General features: G+C 51.5%; 1 protein-coding gene across 2 annotated transcripts in view; it reads right to left on the bottom strand.

The window, feature by feature from the left end:
* The window catches only part of Nomo1 (Nodal modulator 1), a 50,842-nt gene that overhangs the window by 12,607 nt on the left and 11,539 nt on the right, over nucleotides 1–26,696 (bottom strand). For both annotated transcript variants that reach the window (XM_006229108.5, NM_001108484.1), the window contains exons 6-22: nucleotides 25,736–25,808; nucleotides 24,748–24,900; nucleotides 24,184–24,321; nucleotides 23,126–23,215; nucleotides 19,782–19,887; nucleotides 19,460–19,610; nucleotides 15,028–15,202; nucleotides 12,792–12,933; nucleotides 12,323–12,454; nucleotides 11,121–11,257; nucleotides 8,512–8,599; nucleotides 7,677–7,740; nucleotides 6,457–6,552; nucleotides 3,344–3,562; nucleotides 3,178–3,260; nucleotides 1,616–1,775; nucleotides 1,359–1,485 (exon numbers count right to left, since the gene is read on the bottom strand). In XM_006229108.5, the coding sequence (XP_006229170.1) occupies nucleotides 1,359–1,485; nucleotides 1,616–1,775; nucleotides 3,178–3,260; nucleotides 3,344–3,562; nucleotides 6,457–6,552; nucleotides 7,677–7,740; nucleotides 8,512–8,599; nucleotides 11,121–11,257; nucleotides 12,323–12,454; nucleotides 12,792–12,933; nucleotides 15,028–15,202; nucleotides 19,460–19,610; nucleotides 19,782–19,887; nucleotides 23,126–23,215; nucleotides 24,184–24,321; nucleotides 24,748–24,900; nucleotides 25,736–25,808 (2,134 nt within the window). The remainder of the gene's footprint in view (nucleotides 1–1,358; nucleotides 1,486–1,615; nucleotides 1,776–3,177; nucleotides 3,261–3,343; nucleotides 3,563–6,456; nucleotides 6,553–7,676; nucleotides 7,741–8,511; nucleotides 8,600–11,120; nucleotides 11,258–12,322; nucleotides 12,455–12,791; nucleotides 12,934–15,027; nucleotides 15,203–19,459; nucleotides 19,611–19,781; nucleotides 19,888–23,125; nucleotides 23,216–24,183; nucleotides 24,322–24,747; nucleotides 24,901–25,735; nucleotides 25,809–26,696) is intronic.

Genomic DNA, 26,696 nt, shown 5'->3' with positions numbered 1-26,696 from the left:
ATCCACAGCAGGCAGGCCAGCTGCACACTGCTGCAGTGCAATAGGGAGACAAGCAGAATGTCCCCCCAATTGGGCATCGTTCCTCGAGCAAACTAGGACCTGCTGTATCATTTACAGTCAGTCTGTCACAGTCTGACTGTGAATGTGCCTTTGGGCTCACAGGCCTGAACACTCAGTCCCCAGCAGGCAGGTGATATTTTAGGAGGATGGGCAAACTTTGGGAATGGGTCCTGATGAGGACGGGACTTGCTTTCCTCGGCCTCCAGGTCTAAGCAGATTGAGCACCAGGCCCCCAGCTCCAGCGGCTACCATGCCTCCCCACCAACATGGACTTGGGTCCTCAATGAACCTAAAGCAGTCCTGTCTTAATTGCTTGTACTGGGCATTTTGTCACAGCATTACCAGAAACTATCTTTGCATGGCCAAATACGTTCACCTGGCAAATGAAGAACCTGGACTCACTACAAGTCCAGTTCCCAAACAGCGTTTACGTGGTGATCTCCCTGGCGCGTCTTTAGGAGCTGCTGCAGAATCAGAGTGTGTCCTCCACCTTCCTAGTCACTGAATGGCTTCCACAAACGGTCGTCCATCTGTGCCGTTCGTTCTTTCTGTCCTAGGGGGCTGCTATGTTCCGTCATCTAGGGGTGTCTTATAAACCACAGCTATCATCTGTGGTGCGCAGTTCTTCCGCGTCTCCTCACGCTGGTCTAACACACACTGGCCTGACGCCTCTCTCTGCAGTGATGTGCTCTACAGAGTCACACTCGACTCCGGCCCAGCCCTGCTGTACCACACACCGCACAGAAGACTGGGGACAAGAGAGACACCAGGCACCACCATGGGAACACGGAGCAAGTGAGAAGATAGCCTAGGACCTAGGGAGGGAGCTTGGCTGCCTAAGTGCCTGCCCAGCACGCACGAAGCCGTGGGCTCCATCCCCAGTACTATGTATACCGAGGGTTGGACATCTGCATATACTGAGCCTGTCATCCCGGAATTTGACAGAGGGAGAAAGGAGGACTAGGAGTTCAAGGGTACATTCTATACGACAAAGGGAGTTAGAGGATCGGAGGCCAGTCTAGGATAGACACCCTGCTTCCATGCACAACCACAGGAAGGTCGATGTCTCTCCACAGTATATCCAAATAAAGGAAGTCAGGCCAGCACATGGTGCACAATTTCACTTATATAGGCGCTCTGGAAGACGGAAAGCCACTGACAGAAAGAGGAAGGAAGCACCAGCCTGAAGGACTGTGCTCTGCATGGTGTTCGCCCATGTGTGGAACTGGCTCTCCACTTCCTGTGTGGTTTAGCATCGTGTGCTTTACCCTCAGTGAAGTGCCTTTGAAATGCATTACCTCGAAGCTCACACCGGCCAAGGCATAAGCCTTGAAGTCTCCCACAGTTCCTTCCACGGCAGTCAGCACAAAGCCTTCCTTCTGCGAGGTCACAGTGTACTCCAGGTCACTGTGTAGGGGGCCGACACTGCAGGAAAGAGAGCCAGACACTACAAATGGCTGTCTCAGAGGAAGCTTAGCCCTCCCCCAGGAAGAAGCCCAACCTGCCTCAAGGGGTTCCCTGAAGCCAGCCAAGTGGTTTCTCTTTGGGGACATACCTGTAGGCACCTTTGTCATCAGTGAAGACAGTGATCAAGGGTGAACTTGCTCCCTTCTCGCTGATGACAATCTCCACTCCCTCCAGCTCCGGGTGGATCTGACCTTCCAGGAACAAGCCCGCCTTCCCATGGATCTCAATCAACTTCCCTGGGCAGCTTTCTAAAGGGGAAGACAATGGGGAAGGGTGGCACCCAGCTAGAGTTTTCTGATGAAAGAGAGCCCAGACCTGAGATTACTGAGGAGGAGCGCAGGCTGGAGAGACGCTTCTGTTCCGCAAGCATGAGACCTGAGTTTGAAGCCCAGCACACACATAAAAAGCCAAATTTAGCCATGTGCCTGCAGCCTTGGCACAGGGGTGAAGGCAAGAGCATGGCTGTGGCTTGCTGGCTGCCAGTCTACCTCCAAGTTCAGTGAGAGACCCTGTCTCAAGAATAAGAGCAAGCCTCCTGAAATCTTCTTCTCAGGGGGTGCTGTTACCTCAGACCCAGTGGGAAGACTGAGGGGAGGGGAAGACAGCAGAAACTCACTCTTCCAACAGACTCAACTCTAAACACACCGTACAAATGTTCTCCAGGCAAATCTCTGTGGTAGCCTGTTCCTGGAAAAGACCTTCCCTCCACACCTGGGAAAGGGAGACCTAAACCATCAGAAGCAATGAGCTCAAGCAAGTTTGGCAACTGATGATAGGGCAATTCCTCTGCTTTGTGGGCCAATAACATCAAAGGAAGACTGGTCCTCCAGAAAACACCACTGTGGCTGTCTCTGGCTACTTTGTGGGTTCTTCCTTCTTCCACTCTTTCTACCCCTCACACGAGATAAGAGAGAAAAAGAGAGGGAAGGAAAGTGATCCCTGAATAAAGCCAAGGGTCAGAAAGGGGACGATATCCTTAGACTATGTCCTGCTGATTAGGGGCACTGAGTTCCTTGAGGTAAGTATGACCCTCACCTTCAGGATATCTAATGTCTCCCTATTTCTGCTTTGTACATAACTACTTAACCAACCGTGACCAACAGCAACCAACAACTCACTTCTCAGGGCCACGGCATTTATAGACCCTCAGAAAAGTCCCCAGAATTCCAAATGTCATGCAATCACAGAAATTATCTGCAGCTGGCAAAAGCACGCCCCTGATAGAGCACAAGGCAAATCATAGTCAGCTGCTGTGAACAAGCTAAAACAGCCCACATCCCACACCTGAGATTAAAACAAAAACAGTCTTATAATATTTCTGTTTTTTAAAGAAACCAAAATTCCAAAATACTCAGTACATACCACTACACCTGTAGTCACAAAAACTGTCTCTACTTAGACCATTCATCTACCCACCCATCCACCTATGCATGCACTCATCCATCCATCCATGTGCTTGTCCATGCATCCATCTGTCCACCCATCCATCCACGCATCCGTCCACCCATCCATACATGCATCCATGTTCTAGTGACACCAAGCACTAAAGAGGCCTTTGATGGCTTACAGACACAGCTGCACAAATATAACACAAAACCACACAAAGAGAGAAACGGAGGCACGATACTCACCCATGGAGTGGACACGTACCTCCACTGACAGTGGCTTCCATGGATGGGGGGTAAAAGAGGAGCTCTTTGGACGAGGGTGTAACAGTGATTTTCTCTCCACACCTGAAGGAGTGAGAACGTTTCAGCGTGGCGGGTTGGCTCATGTCCCGGGAAGCCAGAATGCAGTGAAGAGTACAAGCGCTTACCGGGCCCAGTAGGAGAAGTCGTAGGAGAAGGGGCCCTGTAACTCGTCCACCATCTCTTGCCCAGGAGGTCGGGCCCTGCCTTCTTCTCCCTCTTCTTTGCCATTCTTCTCCCTCTCCTGCCTGCGGGTCTCGATCTCTGCCAGCTGCTGTTCCCTCCGCAGCTCCTGTGCAGACTTCAGAGGTCCCAAGACCAAGGCTGGCTCACTGTCGATGGAAGACCTGGAGGAGACACAGGTAGGCTCTGGGGCACGGTGCTCATCCTGCATTAGATGGGAACCGGACATTTCCACATCTGGGGACTCACAAGCAAAAGCCAGACACCTTACAAAGACAGCCCAGGGGCATAATCTTTTGTTCTAAAAACACTAAGTAGGGGGTTGGACAGATGGCTCAATGGTTTGGCTGCTCTCCCAGAGAACCTAGGTTTGATTCCAGGACTTCTTCTGGCCTCTGCATACACATAGTACAGACTCACATAAACTAAAATTAAAAAATAATAATAATTACATTATTTTAGCAAAATAAAAAAACTGGGGCTGGGAATGTATCTGCTTAACATGTAAAGATGAGGATTTGAGTCTCCCAAACCCACATTTTCATAAAAGCCAGTTATGGTGGCAACATGCTTATAACCCAGTGCTGGGGAGGCAGAGACAGGAGGGACCCCTGGGGTTCCCCACCAGACGGCCTGCCCTGAGCAGCAAGCTCCAGACCAGTGAGAAGCCCTGTCTCAGAGAAAGTATATGGCTCCCGAGGAACAACACCTAAGACTGCTGCTGACCTCTACACACTTACACACCTGCACATACCTGTGTGCACATACAAATTATAAAATAAATAAAAATGGAACATCAGATGATTCAGTCCTCTACCCTTTCTCACCACCTTTTACAAATCTGAAGGATCGGGAGCCTGGTAACGGTAGAGCACGCCTCAGGAGGCAGAGGCAGGGTAATCTCTGAGTTGGAGAACAGCCTGGTCTACAGAGCAAGTTCAAGGACAGCCAGAGCTATGCAGAGAAACCCTGTCTCAAAAAAAGAGGAAGAAGGGAGGAAGGGAGGGAGGGAGAGAAGGATAGAGGGAGGGAAGTGAGGATGATGAGAGAAAAGGCCCAGCAGACACCATGCAAGGAGAAAAGCAGCAGCTGTGGGCACAGTGAGTAGAGTGTCATGGTGCCCACTGGGACGGTGACACTGGCAGAGAGTGGAGAGTACCTGGCCTAGGGTCAGGGTGGAGAGAGGCCTCGGGAAAGTGGATCATGGTTGGGTGATGCCCTCTAGGGTAAAAATTCAATGGGTGTTCAAGAGATGGTAAGATCAGAAAACCAGGAGCAGAGGACTCATGGAAGGGCAGACAGGTCAGAAGGAGCCAGACAGGGAGCAGGGGTCACACGCCCTTCAAAGTCCCGTGTGGGCTGTAGGGGAGCCTGGGGTGGAAAGCTTGCTGGGGCTTTCAGTGGAAGCAGGACTGACCTCCACAGTAGCAGATCACTCTGGACACTGTGGAGAGCACTGAGTCATGAGGGACAGCCAAGACAGGGAGGAGGGACAGGAGGCTGCTGCAAAGGCCCAAACTGCAGAGAGTGGGAACAGTGTGGACAGACAGGTACTGGGCCGGGAAGAGATTTGAATGTATTTTTACTGTAAGGGCAAAGCCTTGTGGGGTTGGCTGGACCAGGCGGAGCAGAGGACAATGACCAAGGAGCAGGAAAAGGATGGCAGCTGCTATTTCTGAACAAAGGGAGACTACAGAGCAGGTCTACTGATACAAGAGCCAGCAGCTGAGATACAGCCTAGCAGGGTCAGGGTCCCCAGAAGGGTGCAAGGGGGCACAGTGAGTAGAGTGTCATGGTGCCCACTGGTGCAGCCAGAAACACAGTTCATACGGTCCATCAGCACAAGCCTGTGACAGAAAGACACCACCACCGCACTCCCAAAGCTATACAAGTAAATTATGAAGATGCACGCCAGTGCCCTGGAGTCACTGTGGCCAATGATGAACGCTTAGCAAGCAAGATGAAGCCAGGGTACCCACAGGGCCTGCACCCCTGAGACTCAACCCTGGACCCTCCTCACACACAACCCTATTCCCATCCATCCAGCCCTGTAGTCAAAATGGTGCCAGGCTTCTGCCACAGGCTCAAAGATCAGACCCAAGCACGTTCAGTCAAACGCTTGTGGTCATGTGTTTGCTTCTGTGTGAGACTGTCAGTACCACAGGGGCATTTACAGCCTATGAAACCCAGAGCAGTAACGCTGGCAATTCTCAATGGTATTTTCTGGGCGCAGTGTCACAGGCTGGGCACCTCAGCTAAAATGACACTGGGAGAGAAGGATCGATCACATAGCAAGTTCAAGTCCAGCTTGGACAACTGGACCGAAAATGAAAGTTAAGGACTTGTGGGTGTGGTTTGGTTTTGCCTATCGTGTGCAAGGCCCTGGGTTCTGGGTTCAACCTCTAGGACCAAGAAATAAACACTACTCTGTGTTTGTGTGTTTGGGTGTGTGTGTGGAAGGTGTATACATGTATGTGTTTGTGTATAGTGTTTATCTGTGTGTCTGTATGTACATATCTGTGGGTATGTATGTGCACACGTATGTGTGTCTCAGTGGTGTTCTCAGCATCCATGACAGGTGGGCAGGAATCTGGCTGGAGACAAAACCAGAGGAGGGGGGCGAGCTCCTCAGAATGAGACAGCCATGCTGTCCCAAAATCTGCCACTTCCTGAGAAAACTGGGGTATCAGAGACACCTCAGCAGCATGGACCGTCCCTCAGCAAGGCCTGCCTCCCAAGTGCCTTCTCCAACCTAGACAGGAGCCATCTCTACTCCTCCAGACCTCGAGGAAAGAGCTGAAGGAAAAGAAGCGATGCCTGAAGTCACTAAACACCTGAGCTACAGTGAGCAACCCTGGGAGATTCTTCTCCCTCAGCCAAAAAAACATAAAGAATTCAAGCATCTAAGACGTGGACCCCAGCTGTCAGGAAGTCCCTCCTCAGCAGATGCAACCAGGGGCTGTGCTTCTATCACTGTGTCACCGGAGTGTAAGAGAGGGAGGCCACTGGTGCAAACACGTGCAGCAGCCCCACTCCCCGCCCACACAGGACGTCTTACTTGATAGTCACTGTGACATCCATCATTTTGTCAGTGATGATAGTTCCGAGAACATGGTGACGAATGGCTGTCAGCGTCAGGATACTGGGTGAAGACCTACAAATCAGACAGAGAAGCCACTAGCAGCAGCCCCTAAACAGACTCCTAGGGGTCCCGGTACTGCCTTGGGCCCTCCCTGACACACTGAGAAAGCAGCCTGCAGGCTGGGGTGAGTAGACTCAGGGAGCCTCGCAGTACAATGTCATAATTAGATTTTTGTCTCTTGGCACAAGATGACGCCGCTTGGCAAGAGAGGACTTGTGTTGAGAAAATGCTCCCACCGGACTGTCCTGGGGCAAGCCTGTGGTTCATTTTCTTGATTGATGATTGACGGGGGAGGGCCCACCTCACTGAGGGCACAGCCACACCTGGGCAGGTGGTCTGGCGTGTGTAAGGAAGCAGGCTGAGCAAGCCAGTCCGCAGCACCCTCCACGGCCTCCGCCTTGGCTCTTCCTTCCGTTCCTGCCCTGACTTCCTTCCCTTCATGATGGACTGGGATTGGAACATATAAGCCAAATAAACCTTTTCTTCCCAAAGCTGGATTTGGTCATGGTGTTTACCACAGCAATAGAAACCTAAATAAGACATCCACCAAAGATGCCAAACCTCCCAGCCCTCACTATTGGGAAGGAACTGGCTCAGAATACCATGTTTACCTTTTTAGAAGTACGTGGGAGCTACTGAGAATAAGGGTGCGATATTTTAAGAGCAGAATTAGTTCAAAGACCGTGTTCTTACAGCATGGCCTTCCCATTTGAGTTTCCAGAACTCTATTATCATTATTGTTGTGATTCTTATCGAGAGGGTGGAACCCATACAACAGAACACACGTGGGGTCAGAGGATAGCTTTGGGAGTCCCCTTTCACCTTGACATGGGTTCCAGGTTTTGAACTCTGGCCTCCAGGCTGGCTCAGCAAACACCTTTACTCAATGAGCCCTCTTGCCAGCCCGTGAGTTACAGAATCCTTAGGAAGGAAAGTCTGCCTCCATTTCTTAGATAACATCTTAAGATATCATAAAACCTATATTGAGAACTTCACTCAAATATCTAATCTTACCTCTTCCGAATGAAAACAAACTAGCGAAACCCACCAGAAATGTGCCCGAGGGCTCAGAAACAAATGAGGAGACAAAAGAGGAAACTACACTCCCACACCCACCGCTCTGTCCCCAAGCTTACGTGTCATAGGTGTAAAAGGCTTGCTCAAACCGGTGGCAGGAGCGAGGAGTAACTTTGTACACGCCTACAGAGGGAAACCAAACGTAACTGAGACTGGAAGGCGCTTCCGGCACGTGTGCTCCAGAGGCAGCAGGCCTCATCTGAGAGCTGAAGCTTATCACAGACCTGAGGTAACGGGACTGGAAACACCAGGCCGGCTGCTCTCCTGCGCCAAAGACCCCTCCCTTCACACCCACTTCAGAGCGCTCTACCACCATCAGTAACTCAGCGACTCCCGACATGTGTCTGCACCTGCTCAGACGCAGCTAGCGTGCAAAACAGCTACACACAGAGAATGTGCTGCACGCGCACAGTGGGCTATGACTGAGCAACGGAAAAGAACAGAGCACTGTTACACATGGCGTGGCTCAATTCCAAAGCTATGCTGAGTGTAAGAAGCCAGAGGCTGGGATCAGGTCGAGGTACTAAAAGTTAACTAAGGTGCGACCAGGGCTGGGTCTGTGCCAATGACGGAACGACCTGGGACGCTTGCTAGCAATCATGTACCTTAAGCGGATGAGCGTTGTTGTCTGTGTGGGACTGGGGATAAACCCAGGCTCTAAGAGCACACTAGGTTAGCGCTCCACCACTGAGCCCCCAAGCAGGTGGGCTTCACCCTGTGTAAACTATACCTCCATAGAGCTACAGAGAGGCTGTGGAGGACTAGAGGCAAGGCAGAACACAGCTGAAGGGCAGGCCAATGGCCAGCAACCTCATTAACATCTCTGAAGGTGAAAGGACACAGGGTCTCTGACCCTCAGGCCCATGCTGGGACCACACGCCCTCCCAGGCTCACCGGGCTTGGACAGGCAGAAGCGGTTGACTCCCCTGGAGAGATTGTAAATCCCCACGTTTTCAGGGCCATTTCCATCCTGATGAAACTCCTGTGGGGTCAAAGGCAACATGGTGATTTATGGAGAAAGACACTACGATGATTAAGAATATTTCTGTGGGGCTGGAGAGATGGCTCAGCGGTTGAGAGCACTGGCTGCTCTTTTAGAGGTCCTGAGTTCAATTTTCACATGGTGGCTCACAGCCATCTGTAAAGAGAACTGATGCTCTCTTCTGGCATTCAGGTGTACATACAGACACAGCAACTCCTACATTTAAAAAAAAAAAAAATACTGCTTCTGAACCAGCCATTATGTTGGCCCATTAGTCATTTACACTATTCAGTGCGGCAAGAAAACTGCAAACCTTCAAAAGCTTATGATTGAAATGGGCGATTTGCATTCAGTCAGCTCCTGTTTATAAAGTGGCTGTTAGGGGACAGATGCAGGTCAGGGCCCTTGGGGAGGGGACCTTTCAGTTTGGGAAATCAGTGGTTTCAGACAGGAGATAAAGCAGAGACACAAAGGCAAGGGGCAGAGTGGCTTCCCGGCACGGAGAAGAGTTCCCAAGCTCTGGGCCTGGCCTCGGAGCCACCATCTTGGGAAGGAATGGTAGCTGAGGCCTCCATGGTGAGAGAAAAATAACAACATACATGTCTTCGGAAAGCTCAGCTCTCGGGCAGAGGGAGACACCTGTGAAAGGCCAGCAACCTCGGAGACGGCCTGTTCAGCTAGATGCTGGGGCCAGGGGACCAGTAGACAAGGAGGTAAGGCAGGACTTGGCGAACTGCGTCCTTGTCCACTTCCCTTACACAATTCAGATTTTAACCTAGAGACAGCAGAAATGTACTACAGGGCTTAGGGAGAGGAATGCTGTAAGCTTATTCTTGATGGTACAGCAACCCGCCCCTGGGATAACATGGGACCTTAGGGTTCGTAGCAGCTGAGGCAGGTGCCTGGCCTTGGAGACACCAGCTCAGGTCCAACAGTGTCACAAGCAGCCACCTTGCTGCCATTTGCCCAGCCCCCTGCTGGGATCCAACAGTGACATTTGCTACTGCCCCTAAGGAAACTACAGCGATAATCCTATCCCTGAAGCCCTTGTGACCGTGAACAAGCAGACAGGCACTGGCCTACATTCCACTGACGTGGGAAGGAAACAGGGCAACAGAAAGTGCAAGGTCAACCTGGGCAACTCAGCAAAACTCAGTCTCAAAAATAGAAAGTAAAAAGGTGGGGGGCTGGAGAGATGGCTGAGCAGTTAGGAACCCTGGCTGCTCGTCCGGAGAGCCTGGTTCTGATCCCTACATGGAGACTCACAGCCATTTGTAACTCCAGCCCTAGGGGGATCCAGGCCCACTTCTGGCTTCCAGGAACACAGCACACAGGCAATAGAGACACACATAGGCAGAACACCCATATACACAAAAGAAAATGGCAATAATCTGGCTGGTCTGGCCGTGGTACTGTCATCTTTAAGAGGGCCAGGCATGGGGTTGGGGATTTAGCTCAGTGGTAGAGCACTTGCCAAGCAAGCGCAGGGCCCTGGGTTCGGTCCTCGGTTCTGGGGAAAAAAAAAAAAAAGAGAGAGCTAGGCATTTGGATCTGTAAGTCTGAGGCCAGCTTGATGGTCTACATGGTGAGTTCCAGGACAATCAGGGCTACATAATACAGAAAGCTAATCTTGAAAACAACAAACAAACAAAAAAATAAAACAGATAAAATAGTAACTTTAAAAATGGTTTAAGGACCAAGAATACAACTTAGCAGTAAGTGTCTGCCCAGTATGTCTGAAACCCTGGGTTTAGTCCCCAGAACTGCAAAAAGAAAATAAGAGTAAAACAAGAAGATAAGTGCGGGGGTTGGGGATTTAGCTCAGTGGTAGAGCACTTGCCTAGCAAGCGCAAGGCCCTGAGTTCGGTCCCCAGCTCAGAAAAAAAGAAAAGGAAAAAAAAAAAAAGAAGAAGATAAGTGCGAGAGTGAGCTCTGCCCACAAGAAGCAGCCTGGGGAACTCAGCTGCACCAAGAAACAGCATCTGGGGCACAGCAAGGAAACGTTAAATACAGCACAGCCTGCTGGGCCTCCCCACAGCCCAAGAAGCAGGCGCTGTGATCCCTACCCTGCAGGAAAACACAGAGGAGCTTGCTCCAGCAGCACCGCACCGCACCGCACCGCACCGCACCGCACCGCACCACACCGCACCGCACCGCACCGCGCCGCGCCAGAGCTGCCCAGTCACCCACCGGCTGAGGAGGGCCTGTTACACTGCAAGCATGAGGATGCCTTCCCTGGCAGGTGGGAACTCAGGGTAGAAAAGGGAACTTGGCTTAACTGTCATTACAAACTCTTGCTGTGCCAGGCTCTGGCAAATGCTATAAGCCATTTATTTGCATGCGTGTGCGTGCGTGTGTGTGTGTACTGCATATATGTGTAGGTCAGAGGGTAACTTGCAGGACTTGGTCTTTTCTTTCATTGTGTGGGTCAGCAAGCTTGGTAGCAAGCTCCCTCCTGAGCTGAGCTGTCAGGCAGGCCCCACTGGGCACTCTCTCTGAGTGCTTCAGAAGCAGCACATACCAGAGTGATGGCGTGTGACAGTGCACAGCGCAGCATGTAGCCGGTTTGCCTGAACTCCACGGCAGACACGTCATCCTCCAGCACTTCCACTTCCAGGCTCTTGTTCCTCCAGCACCAGTCCTCGTGCATGATGCTTACTGCAAAGCCAACACAAGGAGGTGTGCCTCGCGGCAGCATGAGCAAATGGGGACCTGCCAGCTAGCTGCAGAGGAGTGCACGTGCTGAACACGGGAGTGTGCACTTTTAACCCAGCACTCTGAAGGCCGAGGTACAAGGATTGAGAGTTCAAAGCCTGGGCAGTCTAAAAAGAAAATGCACTTTCCATAAAAATACCTAAGCAGGCAGCAGTGTTCAGGACAGGTCACCGCCAAAGAAAAACTGACACCAGTGGCCACTGTCACCACCAATAGAGAAATCCGTCTAGGCAGAAGATGCCAGGTTACAATATATCCTGGGGCTGCTGGACTTTTTGTAATTATTTTAACTGTTCGTCTGATTTTTGTTGTTGCTGTTTTGAAATGCTGCCTTGGCAGACATCGAACTCCTTGGCTCGAGAGATTCTCCCTCTGCAGCCTCCCTGGCACCCAGCTTCCAGTCAGCTTTGCAGATCTGGGCTTCTGGACGCTGCCAGGGAACTGTAAGGACCAACAGTCAGGATGTGCACACGGGCATGGCAGGACTCCACGAAACTATAAACAGGCAGCCGGTGCTCTGAATGGAGTGCCAGCTTTCTGAGACAGAAAAACACAAGCCCCAGAGACAGGAGTCTGCTTTCCACTAGGTAGGAGTCTAGTCCCTGCCACCAGTTGCAAGCTGTTCCTCCAAAAGGCAAGAGCTGCACCAGAGTAGGGCACCACCCTGCCGACCAGGCCCTGTGCCTCCATTCTTAGGGCCTCCTGGAGAAAGGCTATTGGATCATTTCACAGGTGAGGTAGCAATAGGGGGAGGAGAAAGAATGACTGGCCAACGTCATTCTAGCTAGACCTGAGAGCAGAACTATCATGCTCTTTCTGGCATTTAGAAATAAAACGGTTTACGTCAGGGCACCCTCCCAGAGCAGATGCAGAGTGGGACCTTTGTGACAAAGGGATCTAACTTGGCAGGTCAAGGTTCCGGGACAGAGCTCCCTAGGAAAGGCCTACAGTAAGCACGAAGGGGAGCAGGCTCGGGATAGCTCGCGACAGTATCAAGCCCCATCTTACTTTTGTATTTCCCAGGTAGAACTTTGTCAAAGGTGAAAGTCATGGAGTTGACCTTGCCAGAGAGCTGGAGGCTGCGCTTCTCGCCCTGGCGGCTCAGGGACTGCAGGGTCACCAACAGGTCACCGCAGGTGTCTGTAAAGGAGAGACCGGAGGACCTCACATGACTGCCATCACAAACCCTGACAGGCTCCTGAGTGCTTAGCCTGAGCATCAAGCCCGGGAGGCCGCTTCCTCAGTGCAGTGAGAGACTCAGTTCCCAGCACCAAGGCTGTGGTCAGCACCACACAACGACATTCTGACAGGGAATCAGGCTCCCACCCTATGCCTCTGCTCAGCCCCTGAAGACCCTGTACCAAGGCAGGATGGGACAGACCACCCTTTACCTCCACCCCATTCAGAAACGCCTCTTCCCAGCTCCTCCCACTGCCCACTCTGGACTGGAGGCTCTCGCTTGCAGTTGATACGTTACCCAGACAGGAGACTTTTCCGGAAACAGACGCCAAAAACTGCACGAAGGCCACATCCATCACGGGCTTGTTGGTCACAGTGATGGGGAACGTCTGTGGCTTCAGCATCAGCCCGGCTCTGGTCTCAGCCTCGGGCACCACCACCTGTGAGCACACGAGACGCTGGAGCGGTGCTTCGAAGCCCTCCCAAGGCTGTGGCCCTTTAACACAGTTCCTCATGCTGTGGTCATCCCAGCCGCAACATTATTCTCGCTGCTACTCCATAACTGTAATTCTGCTGCTGTTATGAGTCAGTGTAAGTATCTGTGTTTCCCAGTGGTCTTAAGTGACCCACGTGAGAGGGTCATTCAAGCCCCCAAAGGGGTCTCGACCCACAGGTTGAGAACTGCTGTATCGAGCTTGTGGGGAGCAGCTCTCCCATGGCCTATGAGGTACTAGAAGCTTCATCTGGGCCTCAACCTAAGCAGACAGTGAAGGGTAAAGGTTCGAGATGTGTAGTCACAGCAAACATAAGAAGTAATATTTTTATAGTAACACAGTCCTAGCCAGGCAAAGCAGCATCAGCCTCTAATCTCACACTCAGGAGGCTGAGGCACAAGGAACACCCAAGGTCCAAGTCAACCCGGGCTGTGGGAACCAAGTCTCAAAGAGAGAGGCTGTGTCTGATGTCCCCCAGAAGCACCTGTAGATTTAGCTCATTCTCTTTTTCCATGTACTTTTCTTTTCTTTTTTAAAGATTTTATTTATTTACACTGTCACTCTCCTCAGACACACCGGAAGAGGGCATCAGGTCTCATTACAGATGGTTGTGAGCCACCATGTGGTTGCTGGGAATTGAACTCAGGACCTCTGGAAGAGCAGTCAGTGCTCCTAACCGCTGAGCCATCTCCCTAGCCTGTACTTACTGTCTTGTGTGTTACTTTAAGACAGAGACTATTGAGCCCAGGCTAGCCTGAAATTCGCATTCCTCCTGTTTCAGCCTCCCCAGTGCTGGGACTGCAGGTGTGTGCCATCACACTTGGCTCCTTTTTCTGTGTGTGTGCTTTTCCCAAGCTCAGAGAAGGATGCGGAAGGGGACAAACGTCCCCTGTTTTACTCCCAGTAAAGAACTGCCCAACTCCAATCGTCTGACAGAATCTCAGAAAGGTGTTGGTGACTAACAATGGCAGTGGTCATCACAGCCCATCTCCGCTTGTTTCTACAGAAGGAAGGACCCACTCTAGAAGACCCAGGCTTAGTGAACACCCCTAGGTCTCCCTCCCTAGGGAGGGAGCTGGGAACAGGGCTGATTTGACTGGCAAGCCCTGCTAGCTACAGATATGCGGTCTTTCCCAAGTGGACAGGGCTGCTGCACCAGAAGTGGACAGGGGCAAACCTCTGGTTGTACTGTCGCTTAGCCCAGCTATGCCCAGGCTGAATCCCTGATGGGGAAATTCCAGTCCAGGGGCTGCCCTGGCTCTCTGCCTGATTGGGTGGGCTCATGGGGGGCTGTTAGCTGTCCTGGAGTCGGGGAGGGGAAACTCTCTATGGACAGGCTCTCAGACACTGGCACTGTGACGTTCTCAGCTGCTTGAGGAGCCAGCTTTGCTCTGTTCTCAGCCTCATGGACGTTCTAGAGCAGCCAGAGCCGGGGAAGGTACAAGAGGGCCTAAGCTCACTCCTCACCCTGCACACATACCCAGTGAGGACGAACAGGCCTCTGTCTGTTCACAGCATCCACAGGCAGGAATGAGAACGGCTCGACATCAGGAGCCAGGAGATGAAAGGCTCCTTCTTGTGCCCCACTAATGCTCCTAACACTCTGGAAAACCCTTGATTTTTCAGTTTGGGGGTGGGTGTGCTAGTGTGTGGAGACCAGAGATCACCTTGGGTGTTGTTTGCTCAGAAGCCATCTAGCTTGGTCTTCTTTTTTTTTTTTGGTTCTTTTTTTCGGAGCTGGGGACCGAATCCAGGGCCGTGCGCTTCCTAGGCAAGGGCTCTACCACTGAGCTAAATCCCCAACCCCTAGCTTGGTCTTCTAGACAGAATCTCTCACTGGCCTGGAGCTTACTCCAGTAAGGAAGCCTGGCCGGCCAGTAAACCCAGGGATCTGCCTCCTCAGCAGAATGACAGGCTCCGGCCAGCACACCTGGGTTTTAATATGGACTGTGGGAACAAAAGACCTTTATCAGCAGTCATTCTATTGCCCAAAGCCACCTTCCCAGCCTTCAGATACTTTAAACCAAACACATCACAGACCTGGACTTTGTAGATCCCTGGTTTTGCTTTAAAGCAAAATGATCCATGAGCATCCGTCTCCACAGTGACCAAAGCCTTGTCCTTGTCTTGAGAGGACAGGACCACCTTGTATTTATTCATCTGCTTGATGGTGTCGGGGGAGCGGATGATGGATATCTGACCACAGATGCTGAACCTGTAAGGAGAAGCCGGTCATTCCAGCAGGACTCAAACGCAGCAGGGCAGGCTCCCAGCAAGCTGAGATAAGGGCCCTTTGTACCCACTGCAGACTTTGTGGCTCACTTTAGAGAAGCACCTGCAAAAGTCTGCGCCCGGGCCCAGAGCAGGGCTGTGGGTGCCCTGGGTAGCATACGCCCCCCCACTCCCTCCCCAATGCTGCAGAAGCCACTTGCAGGAAATCTGCAGGTAATAAAAACGTTTCAGGTAATCGAATCACTACGGTAACTTGGGCTAACTCTCAAAAAGAAAGAGCTGTCAGCTGTCTGCAAAATGGTGCCATTCATAGACCATAAAACTACCCAAGGGTCTTCCCTGTTTATGGTTAGGTGCCATGTGTGGTAAGACCAAATGCAAAGTTGAAACTGAACCCCTTAGGAGCTGAGCACCAGGAATGCCTCTCACAAAGGCGGAGCCTCTCACAAAGGCGGAAGAACCCTACAGATGGAATTAACTTGGATCCCATCTTCTGGATGAACAGTCCCTCCAAGAAACACACAGCAGGCCCTGCTGCTTCAGACAGAATGATACAGAAGAACTTTCTCCTCTGACAGTCATGGGCTGGACTAAATGCTGGAGAAGCATGTGTGTCCCAGCTAGACAATCGGGGAAGAGATAAAGGAATGGTTTCAGAGCTGGGAGATGCTCGGTGGTTAAGAGCACACACTATCGGGTAGAGGACGGACACCCTGAAACTCCTCTTGGTCCCAAAGAAACTCAGGACAAATGGCTGAGGTGCCAATTAACGTATCAAGGCAGGTGCTGGCTACCAGGCTCTCCCAGCTATTCCAAAGTCCTGGCCCCTCTCAGCACTCCCCACTTCCCTACCCTGAACCTCTTTGGCTCCTCTGAACCCCCAACTTACCTTTCCAATATAACCCAGCCATTTGGTTAGATGAGAGCCCACAGCTCTCTTGGTTCTTTGGCCCCTCTCTATTCTTTCTTCTCTCCCTCTTCCGCACCGTGGCCTGATCTACTCTGCCAGCTATGTTCAGCCCGGACTCTTCCAGATGCCTCTGTTCTCTCCCTCGTATCTACATAAACCCTTCCATTCAACCAAACGTAGGAGTGGTCATGTCTCTGCTTTCATCCAAGTCTAACTCCGGGAGACCTGGTACCCTTTTCTGGCTTCCATGGGCACCATTTATATGTGCATACATGCGTACACACACACACACACACACACACACACACACACACACACACACACACGAGGTGTGGTAGAGGGAGAGAGACTGACTCATGCATAAATGAGTAAATGTAATAAAATTTTACAAATAGAATAGGGGCCAGGGAGATGGCTCAGCAGTTAAGAGCACTTAACTGCTCTTGCAGAGAACCTGGGTTCAATTCCTGACACCCACAGGGCAGTTCACAACTGTTTGCAACTTCAGTTCCAGGGGGTAGATGCCCTCTTTCGGCCTCTGAGGGCCCAGCACAAACGTGGTGTATAGACAGACACACATGCAGGCATGATACACTCACGCATATATAAATGTTAAGTATTTTAAAAGTATGTTTTTATAAATAATTTTAAAATAAATAAAAAAGATAAGAACCCCAAGGTTGGATTCCCCAACATTATCCAAAAATAAATGAAAATGTGCCTGGTTGGTCCCTGGATCCCTCCAAAAATAACAAGCCCTTCCAAAGATGTTCAAACTGCTGTTTTTTCTTACCTTTGGTTCAAATACTACACTTTAAATAAGGAAATTATCAGACAGACAGACACACACACCACACCCCAGTTGTTGAACCGAGAGGCTGGGGCCTGGCACTACTCACTAACTGACTTTCTGTGTTCAATCACTCACCAAATCTGTCTGCTTCCCCTCTCCTCTCCTGCCAGCCCCCAGATCTAAGGCACCCCCCACTCATCTCTCCAGATCACTTCCCCAGGCTCCTATCACACCTCTGCCAACACCTGGCTTCTCACCAATTCCTACTCATCCACCAGCAGCCAGAAAGAAAAATAAGAATTTAAACGCCACATCTCTACCACATCTTGCTGAACAAAAGGTCTGAGTGGGCAAGACGGTCCCTGCACCACAGGTACAAGGTCAAAGGCTTTCTCACCTCAGCAGCAGCCTCTGGCCAGCCTGGCTCAGCTCCTTCTAGCAGTCCCCTGTGGGACTGTGAAGGGTAGCCTGGTTCCCAGTTGAGCTAAGACTAGAGACCCTGAAAAGACGTAGGAGTTCCACCCAATTCCCAGGCACCAGGCCCCTAACACTAGCCACAGTTCCCCATAGATTTGTGGCCATCAATCACATAAGGGCAACACTCCAAGCACCTCTACATGTAGAGACGTGACCTGTGGTCACATAGGCTCAAGACAGATCTCCATACTAATGAGGTACCTACAGGCCTGGAGGCCAATAAGCTTTCCTTCCCAGACTCTCCTCCCTGCAAAAGGTATTTAATCTCAGGCCCACCCTGGGAAGAGGGGTATGGTTCTACATGTCCACTTTCCACCATGACAATAAATGTCTTAAAACCACGGCTGCCTCTTTTCATTGGGATGTGCAGTGGGGAGCCATGTACATGGGTAGCCTTTGCCTACAGAGCTGTCTAATCTTCTGTCTCTGCGCTCCCGGCCATGACCACCACCAAGCCTAAGCAGCAAGTCAAAGACTCCCCCTACAGACCAGCCGGAGGTCCTCTCTTGACCTCCCCACCCCGCCCCACTCCTGGGCGCAGGCCTCAGAGCTACCACCCCCACCCAAAACTACCTAAGGTCTTCTCAGAACTCCCAATCTCTTCCTGGCACAATTCAAACTTGCGGGCCTCTTTCTTCTGCCATCCTCCCAGGGGCTGATGGCCCTGTCCTCACTGTTTGGCTCGACTGCCTGTTACCTCCGTAGCCCCCGGCACAGTGCCTCAGCCAAGCATCTGCATAGAACCACACATGGGAGTCCACAGGCAGCTCAATGGTTCAACTGCTTGCTTATCTAGCATGGATTTCCCACCACATAAGTAGAGGGAGAGGAAAAGGACTGGAACCTGAGGATTATCTTCTAAGGATGACTTGCCTCCTGATCTTTTTAAGCTGACTGGTCACAGCAGATCGCTGGTGGCTGGGCAGACTGAGCCTGCTGGGGCTCCACTCCCTAGCTTTGGTGTTGGTGACCACCTTGTCACTCACTGCCTAGGCTCCCCCGTCCAGCCCTGCAATGCTGGCATTCCGTTCTAGCCACCTATGTGCCAGTCATCAGGATGTGCACAGATCCAAACCTCTGGGAGAATGTGGCCGCCTAGTGGTCATGTGACACCTGTCCAGAGCACCACCTCTCACAGGCCCCCAATGTCTGTCCGTTCTGTCCTTGATGTGTGTATCAGTGACTAAGTGATGAACTCTGGCAATGACCAGAAACGCCTCCCAGCACATCCACCATCCACCATCGGTGCACCCCACAAAGTCCTCCAGGGTCAGAAAAGGAAAGTACTCACAGGGAGGGCTAACTTCGAAGATGTTTTGCTAATATAGATAGACAGATAGGACAGATAGACAGACAAACGTTTATTTACTATGTTTGTACACATGTGGACGTCTGGGACAACCTGTCTGAGTCTGTTCTCATCTTTCAGCCCATGGCCCCCAGGCATCAAGTTCAAGTCTCCAGGCCTGGCAGAAAACACCCTCGACATGTTCATACCCCTTTTCTTTCTACTTTAACAAACCCGTTTTAGCTTGAAAGCAAGAGAAAACAATTTTGTGTCCAACACAAAAGTGCCTGCAGCTGTCAAGGTTCACCATTCATCTTTCCAAAAGAAAGCCAGCCCAACGCTCACAGCTGTCTCAACGTGAGTCCTGGGCAGAAACAGTCAGACCAAAGCTTATTTTTTTCTCCACTGCTGCCAAAAGGAGCTGGGGCCTACCCATGGGCTGGCGAGTTTTATGTCAACCTGACACATGCTGGGGTCCTCAACTGAGAAAATGCCACAAGAATGGCCTATAGGCAAGCCTGTGGTTCATTTTCTTGATTGACTGATTAAGATCCCCATTCATTGAGGGCACAGCCACCACCTAGGTCCTGAGTTGTGTAAGAAAGGAGGCTGATCGAGCCAGTCAGCGGCCCTCCATGGCCTCTGCTTCAGTTCCTGCCTCCACTACTCAGTGATGCACTGCAGTGTGTTAGCCCAGTCAACCCTTTCCTCCCCAGCTTGGTCATGGGGTTCCATCACAGCAATACAAACCCTACCTGGACGGCATACTCACCCTGTAGCGATGAGGTCAGCCAGCTGTGGGGTGTTGGGTGCAATTTTGATGGTAACCATGTCAAAGTAGAGGTGCTCCTTCTGGGCATGGATGGTGTATGTCCCTGTCGTTATGTTCTCCAGGCGAAAAGAGCCATCGGCTTTCGTTCTGACTGTGAAACCAAAGCACGTGAACAAAAGATGAGCTGCAAAAGCTCGCACCCAACAGGTACGTGAGGACACAGAGGCTTTTAAGGTCTCTGAGCTTGTCCCTGTGTCTCCATCATTCCGTGAGGCAAAACAAGCCTTTCAAGCACTCAGGACCATCGTGCATGCCTGCCCACCTTTAATCTGATTGTTCAGTGTGACCACAGCCTCCGGGACACCTTCTCCATCAGGTCCATTCAAGACTCTCCCAGTGACAGAGAAGCCCATGACGTGGAACACGGGCTGCAAAGTGAAGAATGGGTGTTCACATGACCATGCCACCAAGATGCCCTCCTGCCCAGCACATGGTTCCCCCGTGCCTCCCTCTCAGCCCTAATTCCACCAACCCCGCTCCCCCTCACTGCTGCTATCTTCTCGGCTGCATTTCCAATGCATGGATGATCATCAGAGTTGAATAAAAACAGCCTGCAGACTCACTTCCCAACTCACACAAGTCACTGCCTCTGGCTTGTGGGTCTCCTCGGCAAACCTGACCTGACTCCAGCGACTCAAACACAAACTGCATGACCTGGGGCCCCTGACCTGGCCCCAGCATCTCCTGGGAATCCAGCTTATCCCCTAGAATGTCCTGGGACCCATGGGTTTTTCCCTTCACTACCTTCAAGCATCACCTGAAAGCCCCAACATATTCCACCACTATCACCTAAGACCAATGGCCTGCCTTTTCCTTTCAAAGTCCAATAGCCCACACCTAACAGCCAGAACCCAGGCCTAGACAGGTTCCTTTCTCTTGAAAGTCGCTCACAACACAGCCTGGTGCCTTGTCTGTGTGTCCTGCTCCCTGAGAGCACCAAGCCTGGGCTCTCCCGGGAGATACTGAGCTCCAATCCCTCTGAACTTTGGCTCCTCAACTGAAATACCATTAACCTAATTTCTTATCTTCATCAAACTCCTCAGGGTCTGAAACGCCTATTGATTTCCTATACCTTAACCCTGTCTCATTAAAATGTAGACTTTGCAGGCTCAGTGAAGCCTACCCTGCCTCAGTTACCTGCTACACAACAGGCACACAGTAAGTGCCTCCTGGATGAACAAATGCAGGCACTATGAAAGAGAGCTTCGAAGTGGTAAAATTTTAGACTGGCATGATGACACATTCACACTCTTATAATACAAGCACCAGGTGTGACTGTGCAGGGCATGGTGAACACACCTGTGACCTCGGCACTCAGGAGGCACACACCTGTGACCTCAGCACTCAGGAGGCACACACCTGTGACCTCAGCACTCAGGAGGTACACACCTGTGACCTCAGCACTCAGGAGGCACACACCTGTGACCTCAGCACTCAGGAGGCACACACCTGTGATCACGGCACTCAGGAGGCACACACCTGTGATCTCGGCACTCAGGAGGCACACACCTGTGACCTCGGCACTCAGGAGGCACACACCTGTGACCTCAGCACTCAGGAGGCACACACCTGTGACCTCAGCACTCAGATGACACACACCTGTGACCTCAGCACTCAGGAGGTACACACCTGTGACCTCAGCACTCAGGAGGTACACACCTGTGACCTCAGCACTCAGGAGGCACACACCTGTGACCTCAGCACTCAGGAGGCACATACCTGTGACCTCAGCACTCAGGAGGCACATACCTGTGACCTCAGCACTCAGGAGGTACACACCTGTGACCTCAGCACTCAGGAGGCACACACCTGTGACCTCAGCACTCAGGAGGTACACACCTGTGACCTCAGCACTCAGGAGGTACACACCTGTGACCTCAGCACTCAGATGACACACACCTGTGACCTCAGGGCTCAAGAAGCACACACCTGTGACCTCAGCACTCAGGAGGCACACACCTGTGACCTCAGCACTCAGGAGGCACACACCTGTGACCTCAGCACTCAAGAGGCACACACCTGTGACCTCTGCACTCAGGGGGCACACACCTGTGATCTCAGTGCTCAAGAAGCACACACCTGTGACCTCAGCACTCAGGAGGTACACGCCTGTGACCTCAGCACTCAGATCACACACACCTGTGATCTCAGTGCTCAAGAAGCACACACCTGTGACCTCAGCACTCAGGAGGTATACACCTGTGACCTCAGCACTCAGGAGGTACACACCTGTGACCTCAGCACTCAGATCACACACACCTGTGATCTCAGTGCTCAGGAAGCACACACCTGTGACCTCAGCACTAGAAGGCACACACCTGTGATCTCAGCGGTCAGGCAGCTAAGCCTGGAGGACCATAAGTTTAAGGCCATCCTGGGACATACAGTAGTACTGTGTCAAAACAAGAAAGGGAGAATGCAGAGGGGTGAGGAGGAATAAGAAAGCGGCTTCCTTTTTATTTAGGAATGATCCTTCTGAGAATAAGTGGTAAGCCAGCTAAGTATCCCCTTATTAACTCACATATCCATCAAGTGTTTTTCTTAGGCACTTACTGTGTGCCAAGTGTGGAACGTGAGACTTGACATTCCGTGTTTTACCAGTTAAGACCTGCATTTGACCTCCATGGGGTACTTTGCCCAAGTACCTGCCGCACCCTTCCTGCAAGTTTGTACAGCTAATAAAGGCTCCAGGCTCATTCCCCGCCTCCTGTTCCCACATCAGATGCCCTGTGCACGCTTAGGAGGTGGGGCCAGCCCCTTTGACCCTGCACTATTTTAGCAGATTGCTTCTCAGCATGGTATGAAAGATAGAGTGACTTTTCACTAACGCCACCCAAGGTGCCCCGGGTGCTTCCTCCATGTTGCGAGCTGCCAGCAGGGACATGCACGGTGCTCTGAAGATCCCGTCATCCCTTCCATGGTCCATGATCTCCTGTGCTCATGTGGTTACTGCTGCCCTGGTTCCCCGACTCCACTCTGGCCCAGGCCAGCTGTCCTCATCACACCTCTCCAAGTCTGTGTCCTCCTCCTCCCTTCCGTACTCCCCTTCCTCCTCCCCTCCACCCCAGCTTCCCTGGCCTCCTCAGTGCCTCAGACTCTCCAGGCACACTCCTGCCTTGAGACCTTTGCCTTCACCACCTACTCCCTTCAGACTGTAGCTCAGTGACCTTCAGAGAGAGAGAGAACCCACAAGAGATGCAGCCCTGCCCTGAACTGCAAGGCCCTTCTTCTGTCCCAGAGAGCACTTCCTGCCTTCTAACACACTTACTAACTTGCTTATCTAAACAGGCATCGGCTCCTCCCATCACTAAGTTGTAACTTCCAGAAAAACTATTCCCTCCTTAAGCCCCTACAGCACAGCCAGTGTGGAACAGAACTCTAGACCTCTCACTGAAAAGAGCAGCACTGATCAGGACCCGAGCTCGCTCTGCAAGATGAAGATGCCTTGTGAGAGAGGGAGTATACCTATGGTACCCCAGGCTACGGCATGTGGTCCCACTTCCTCTGACAGCCGCTCTGCACAGGTGTTGCTGCAGACATTGTCTGCAACATCTGCGCCCTGGGCTGGGAACCCAAACACCTGCATAGAGCACTGGGAGGCTTCACCTCGATTCTCAGGCTGTCGTGCTCCACGGTGAAGTCAAGCCTGGAAGGCGCCACATCGAAGGTGATCCTCTCCCCTCTGTAGAACGGCACCTAGAAGGCGAAGTCTGGTGATTAGGAAGCATCTACGTCACGATACACCCATTGGTGTTCACCTGCATCTAGCGGCCAAAACTACCCAGAGGAACGTGAACCGCAGTTGCTGGTGGCCTAATGAGAAGCCCTGAGCTCGACTGTGACAGAGGAGCCCATGTCTCCTCTTCAGTACAGGCTGTGACCCCCAGTGCAGACCCGCTTGCAGCCCTAAGTATTTCTCACTGCAGAACTGTTCAGGTGCCAGGGTGCCCGCATGGGCATCATGAGACACCATGTGGACAGGTCTCAGTCTGAATCCAGGATCCAATACATTTCACACACACCTTACAGAGACACAGGCTGAGAGCAAACTTAACTGTGTCCTTAGATTTTAGTCTTTAGGTCTGGGGTTTTAGGGACAGTCAACCTATCCTTGCTAGGACAGCCGGCTCACCATTTGGTCATTCACTATGTATTATCATTAGGTTCTTAAATTCCCCCAAAAGCCCATGTGCTAGCATGTCACAGGATAGCTGCTTATGTGGCCCAAGGCATCTGGGGACAGCAGGGTCATGCTGCAATGTCAAAAGGCTCTAGCCACTCCTGTGCTACAAGGCATGCTTGACAGCACTGCTGGGAGGTGGTGACACCTTCAGGAACCAGGGCCCAGGGAAGGAGGTCACGCCACTGGCAGCGTGCCCTTGCCGGCAGGTCAAAACCCCAACCCATCTGCTCTCCCCAGTTCTGTGCACTCCAGCCTCCAAGAAGTGAAGAGGTTTCCCTAGCACTGGCCTTGACCGCACCCTACTGCCTCACCTCCATCAATCAGGAACCGAAATTATGATCCGAGATAAGCTCTATTCCTTCACGTTTGTTTACCTCGTCTTGCATGTCATGTGGGAAGCTGACTCACATAACACCCCAGGGCGTGGGCTCTTATCAAGTCACAGTGTCCCGAAAGGATAGGGACCTGCCCACTCACTCACCACAGTGTAGCCCCCACTCGGCAAGGAATAGAAAGAAAAAGAGCCATCTTCTTTGGAGACTGCATAGCACAGATAAACCAGGCTCTCATCTGGGGGCTGGAACCCAGACACCGGGGACACATTGCAGCCCAGGACATCCTGTGGAAGGGAAGAAGAGATTTCCATGGCCCGACTGCCCAACAGCCACAAGCAAGGCCGGGCCAACTTGTGGAGGTCGATGCACGGGTTTCTCAAGCCGGGGCATCCATGCAGGCAAATGGAAGACAAATCTTTATACCCAGCTTCAGATTTAAAAGTGGGCAGGCTTCTTAGGGAAAACGGTGAGGCTCCTCCCAACAGTAAGAAAACTGGCCTAGGAAGCTCAAGTGATACCCCCAAGATGCCACAGAGGAAGGGTGTTCATTAGACCTGATACTGCATTGACCTCATCAGTGCCTGAGCAGCCCCTACCTGCACAGCCTCACGGGCCGTCACAGGAGAGACCAACCACCACTGATATGCTTAACGGTGGCCCTGCCTGCCACACCCTGCCCTGATCTCGGTTCTTTACTTTTGTGTGCTTACCTCTTTGTTCACTAAAGAAGAAAAGAGAAGAAACTTCACCCCTTTCATGGGCTCCCCGTCACTGCGGACAGAGCCGGACACATTATAGCCAGCCACTATGAGGGGACCAGCCGCGTTAGCATTGGAGTTTGTCACACGCACCGTGGTACTTGCCTAGGAAAGAAAAGGGTCTTAGCTTCCACAGTACTCAACCGTGACAGCCCGACACGGTGGCTTACACCAGCAATCCCAGCATTAGGAAGCTGGAGTAGGAAGATTATTGTGAATCAGGGGCCAGCTTGGGCTAGAATGTGACAGTCTCGAAGAGAAATTTAACTACTATAATATTTTAGAAGTCAGTCTTTATATAATAGGCTCAAACATTTATAACCTTTTAAATATTCTTTGGGCTTTTCGAACTTTGTTTGTTTGGAGACAGGGTCTCACTCTATAGCCAAGGCTGGTCTAGAAATCACTATACATAGCCCAAGCTAGCCAAAAACCTCACAGCAATCCTGCTTTGGCATTCAAAGAAAAAGAATTATATGTGTCAGCCATCACTCCGTACTTAGACATTCTTTCAATGAATGCTGCTAACATCTCAGCCACTTTTGATTAAAAATTCAGATACAAAGCAGAAAAAAAGTTGAAATTTTAAACCAAAAAGGAAATGACTGCTAAGGTTTTCTCTGGCTCACATACCCGCCTGACACTCGGGGTGATGGCTCACAGCCCATCCCCCCCTTAACAGTCAGGCCTCTAGAATAGTTAGCATATTTATGGACTTCTGTTTTTATAAGGAAAACAACAAAAATTCACTGGGAATTTCCTGTGTTCGCTCTGCTCAAAGTAGTCACAGCAGTTGGTGGAGGACTTTATAAAAACCACCACCCACAAGAGGGACCCTGAGCGGCGGTACTGGAGAAACTGTGACTTCATTTCATGTCCTAAATATGTCCCCACTTTTGATCCCAAACTGGCACCGCAGCAGGCATGGGTCAAAGGTCACCTCCTTCAGCGCCCAGGTCGGGTGCGTTGCAAGGATTTCATAATCTCCAGGAAGAACTTTGAAAAATGCAAACCTGGAAAACACAAAACAGTGCTCACTTAGTCCAAGTTTTAGACGGGGGCCGAGTGGGGATTACTATAAGCCTCTAAGAGCCGCTCAATCCAGTTCTGTCCAAACCCACTCATTGAACACTGCCCCTGTGCCGAGAAGAAGGAAAGCCGCTCTGTGTACTCAGAGGGCCAACCACCCGCGTTTCCTGGCATGAGCTCGCCATCAGCAGGTTTGACTGCCATCAACGGGAAGGAGAGGGGAGGAGACAGAGGGGAAAAACAGCTAAAAGCTGAGAAGTCAGAGGAAGAGCAGCGGGGAAGGAAGCGAGCAGACCCCGGGCTGGGAGCTAACACATCCCACACTAAGGGTAACATCCACCTGTAACTCCTGTATTTGGGAGGCTGAGGCAGGAGAGCTGAAAACTCAAGGGTGAGCACTAAGAGCACGGACTAGTCTTCCTGGGGACTGAGGTTTGGCTCCTTAGCTGTAGGTAACTCCAGTTCCAGGAGATCCATGCCGGATCCAGGCATGCACATGCACAGGCAGACACACAGCCAAGGCACCCAGACACGTAATTTAAAAAATAAAAAAATTCAAGGCCAGCCCTGGACTACACTGGGATGCTGTCCCCCAAAACAAAACAAAACTAAACAAAAGCCAGATTAAATAAAAGACAAAACAAAAGATGACCCTGAGTATGCTGTTGAGGTCACAGGCTCTGGCTCCCGTACAAAACAGATCTGTTGCCACCTGTTGTCTGACTGAACAAGCCATTAGCCAATGAGCAGAATTCTAGATACTGAGGCTGCGGTCGACTGGCTGAGCTGCAAACACTACAGCAGGAGTCCTAGCAGGCTCAACCTGGACAAGGCCCCTGCTGACAGGAGCTGATTCTGCCACATGGCACTTA

The sequence above is a fragment of the Rattus norvegicus genome, chromosome 1, assembly GCF_036323735.1.
Source record: "Rattus norvegicus strain BN/NHsdMcwi chromosome 1, GRCr8, whole genome shotgun sequence".
NCBI classification, from domain to species: domain Eukaryota; kingdom Metazoa; phylum Chordata; class Mammalia; order Rodentia; family Muridae; genus Rattus; species Rattus norvegicus.
The sequence above is the reverse complement of the archived record's forward strand: the minus strand, read 5'-3'. Positions and strand labels throughout refer to the sequence as shown.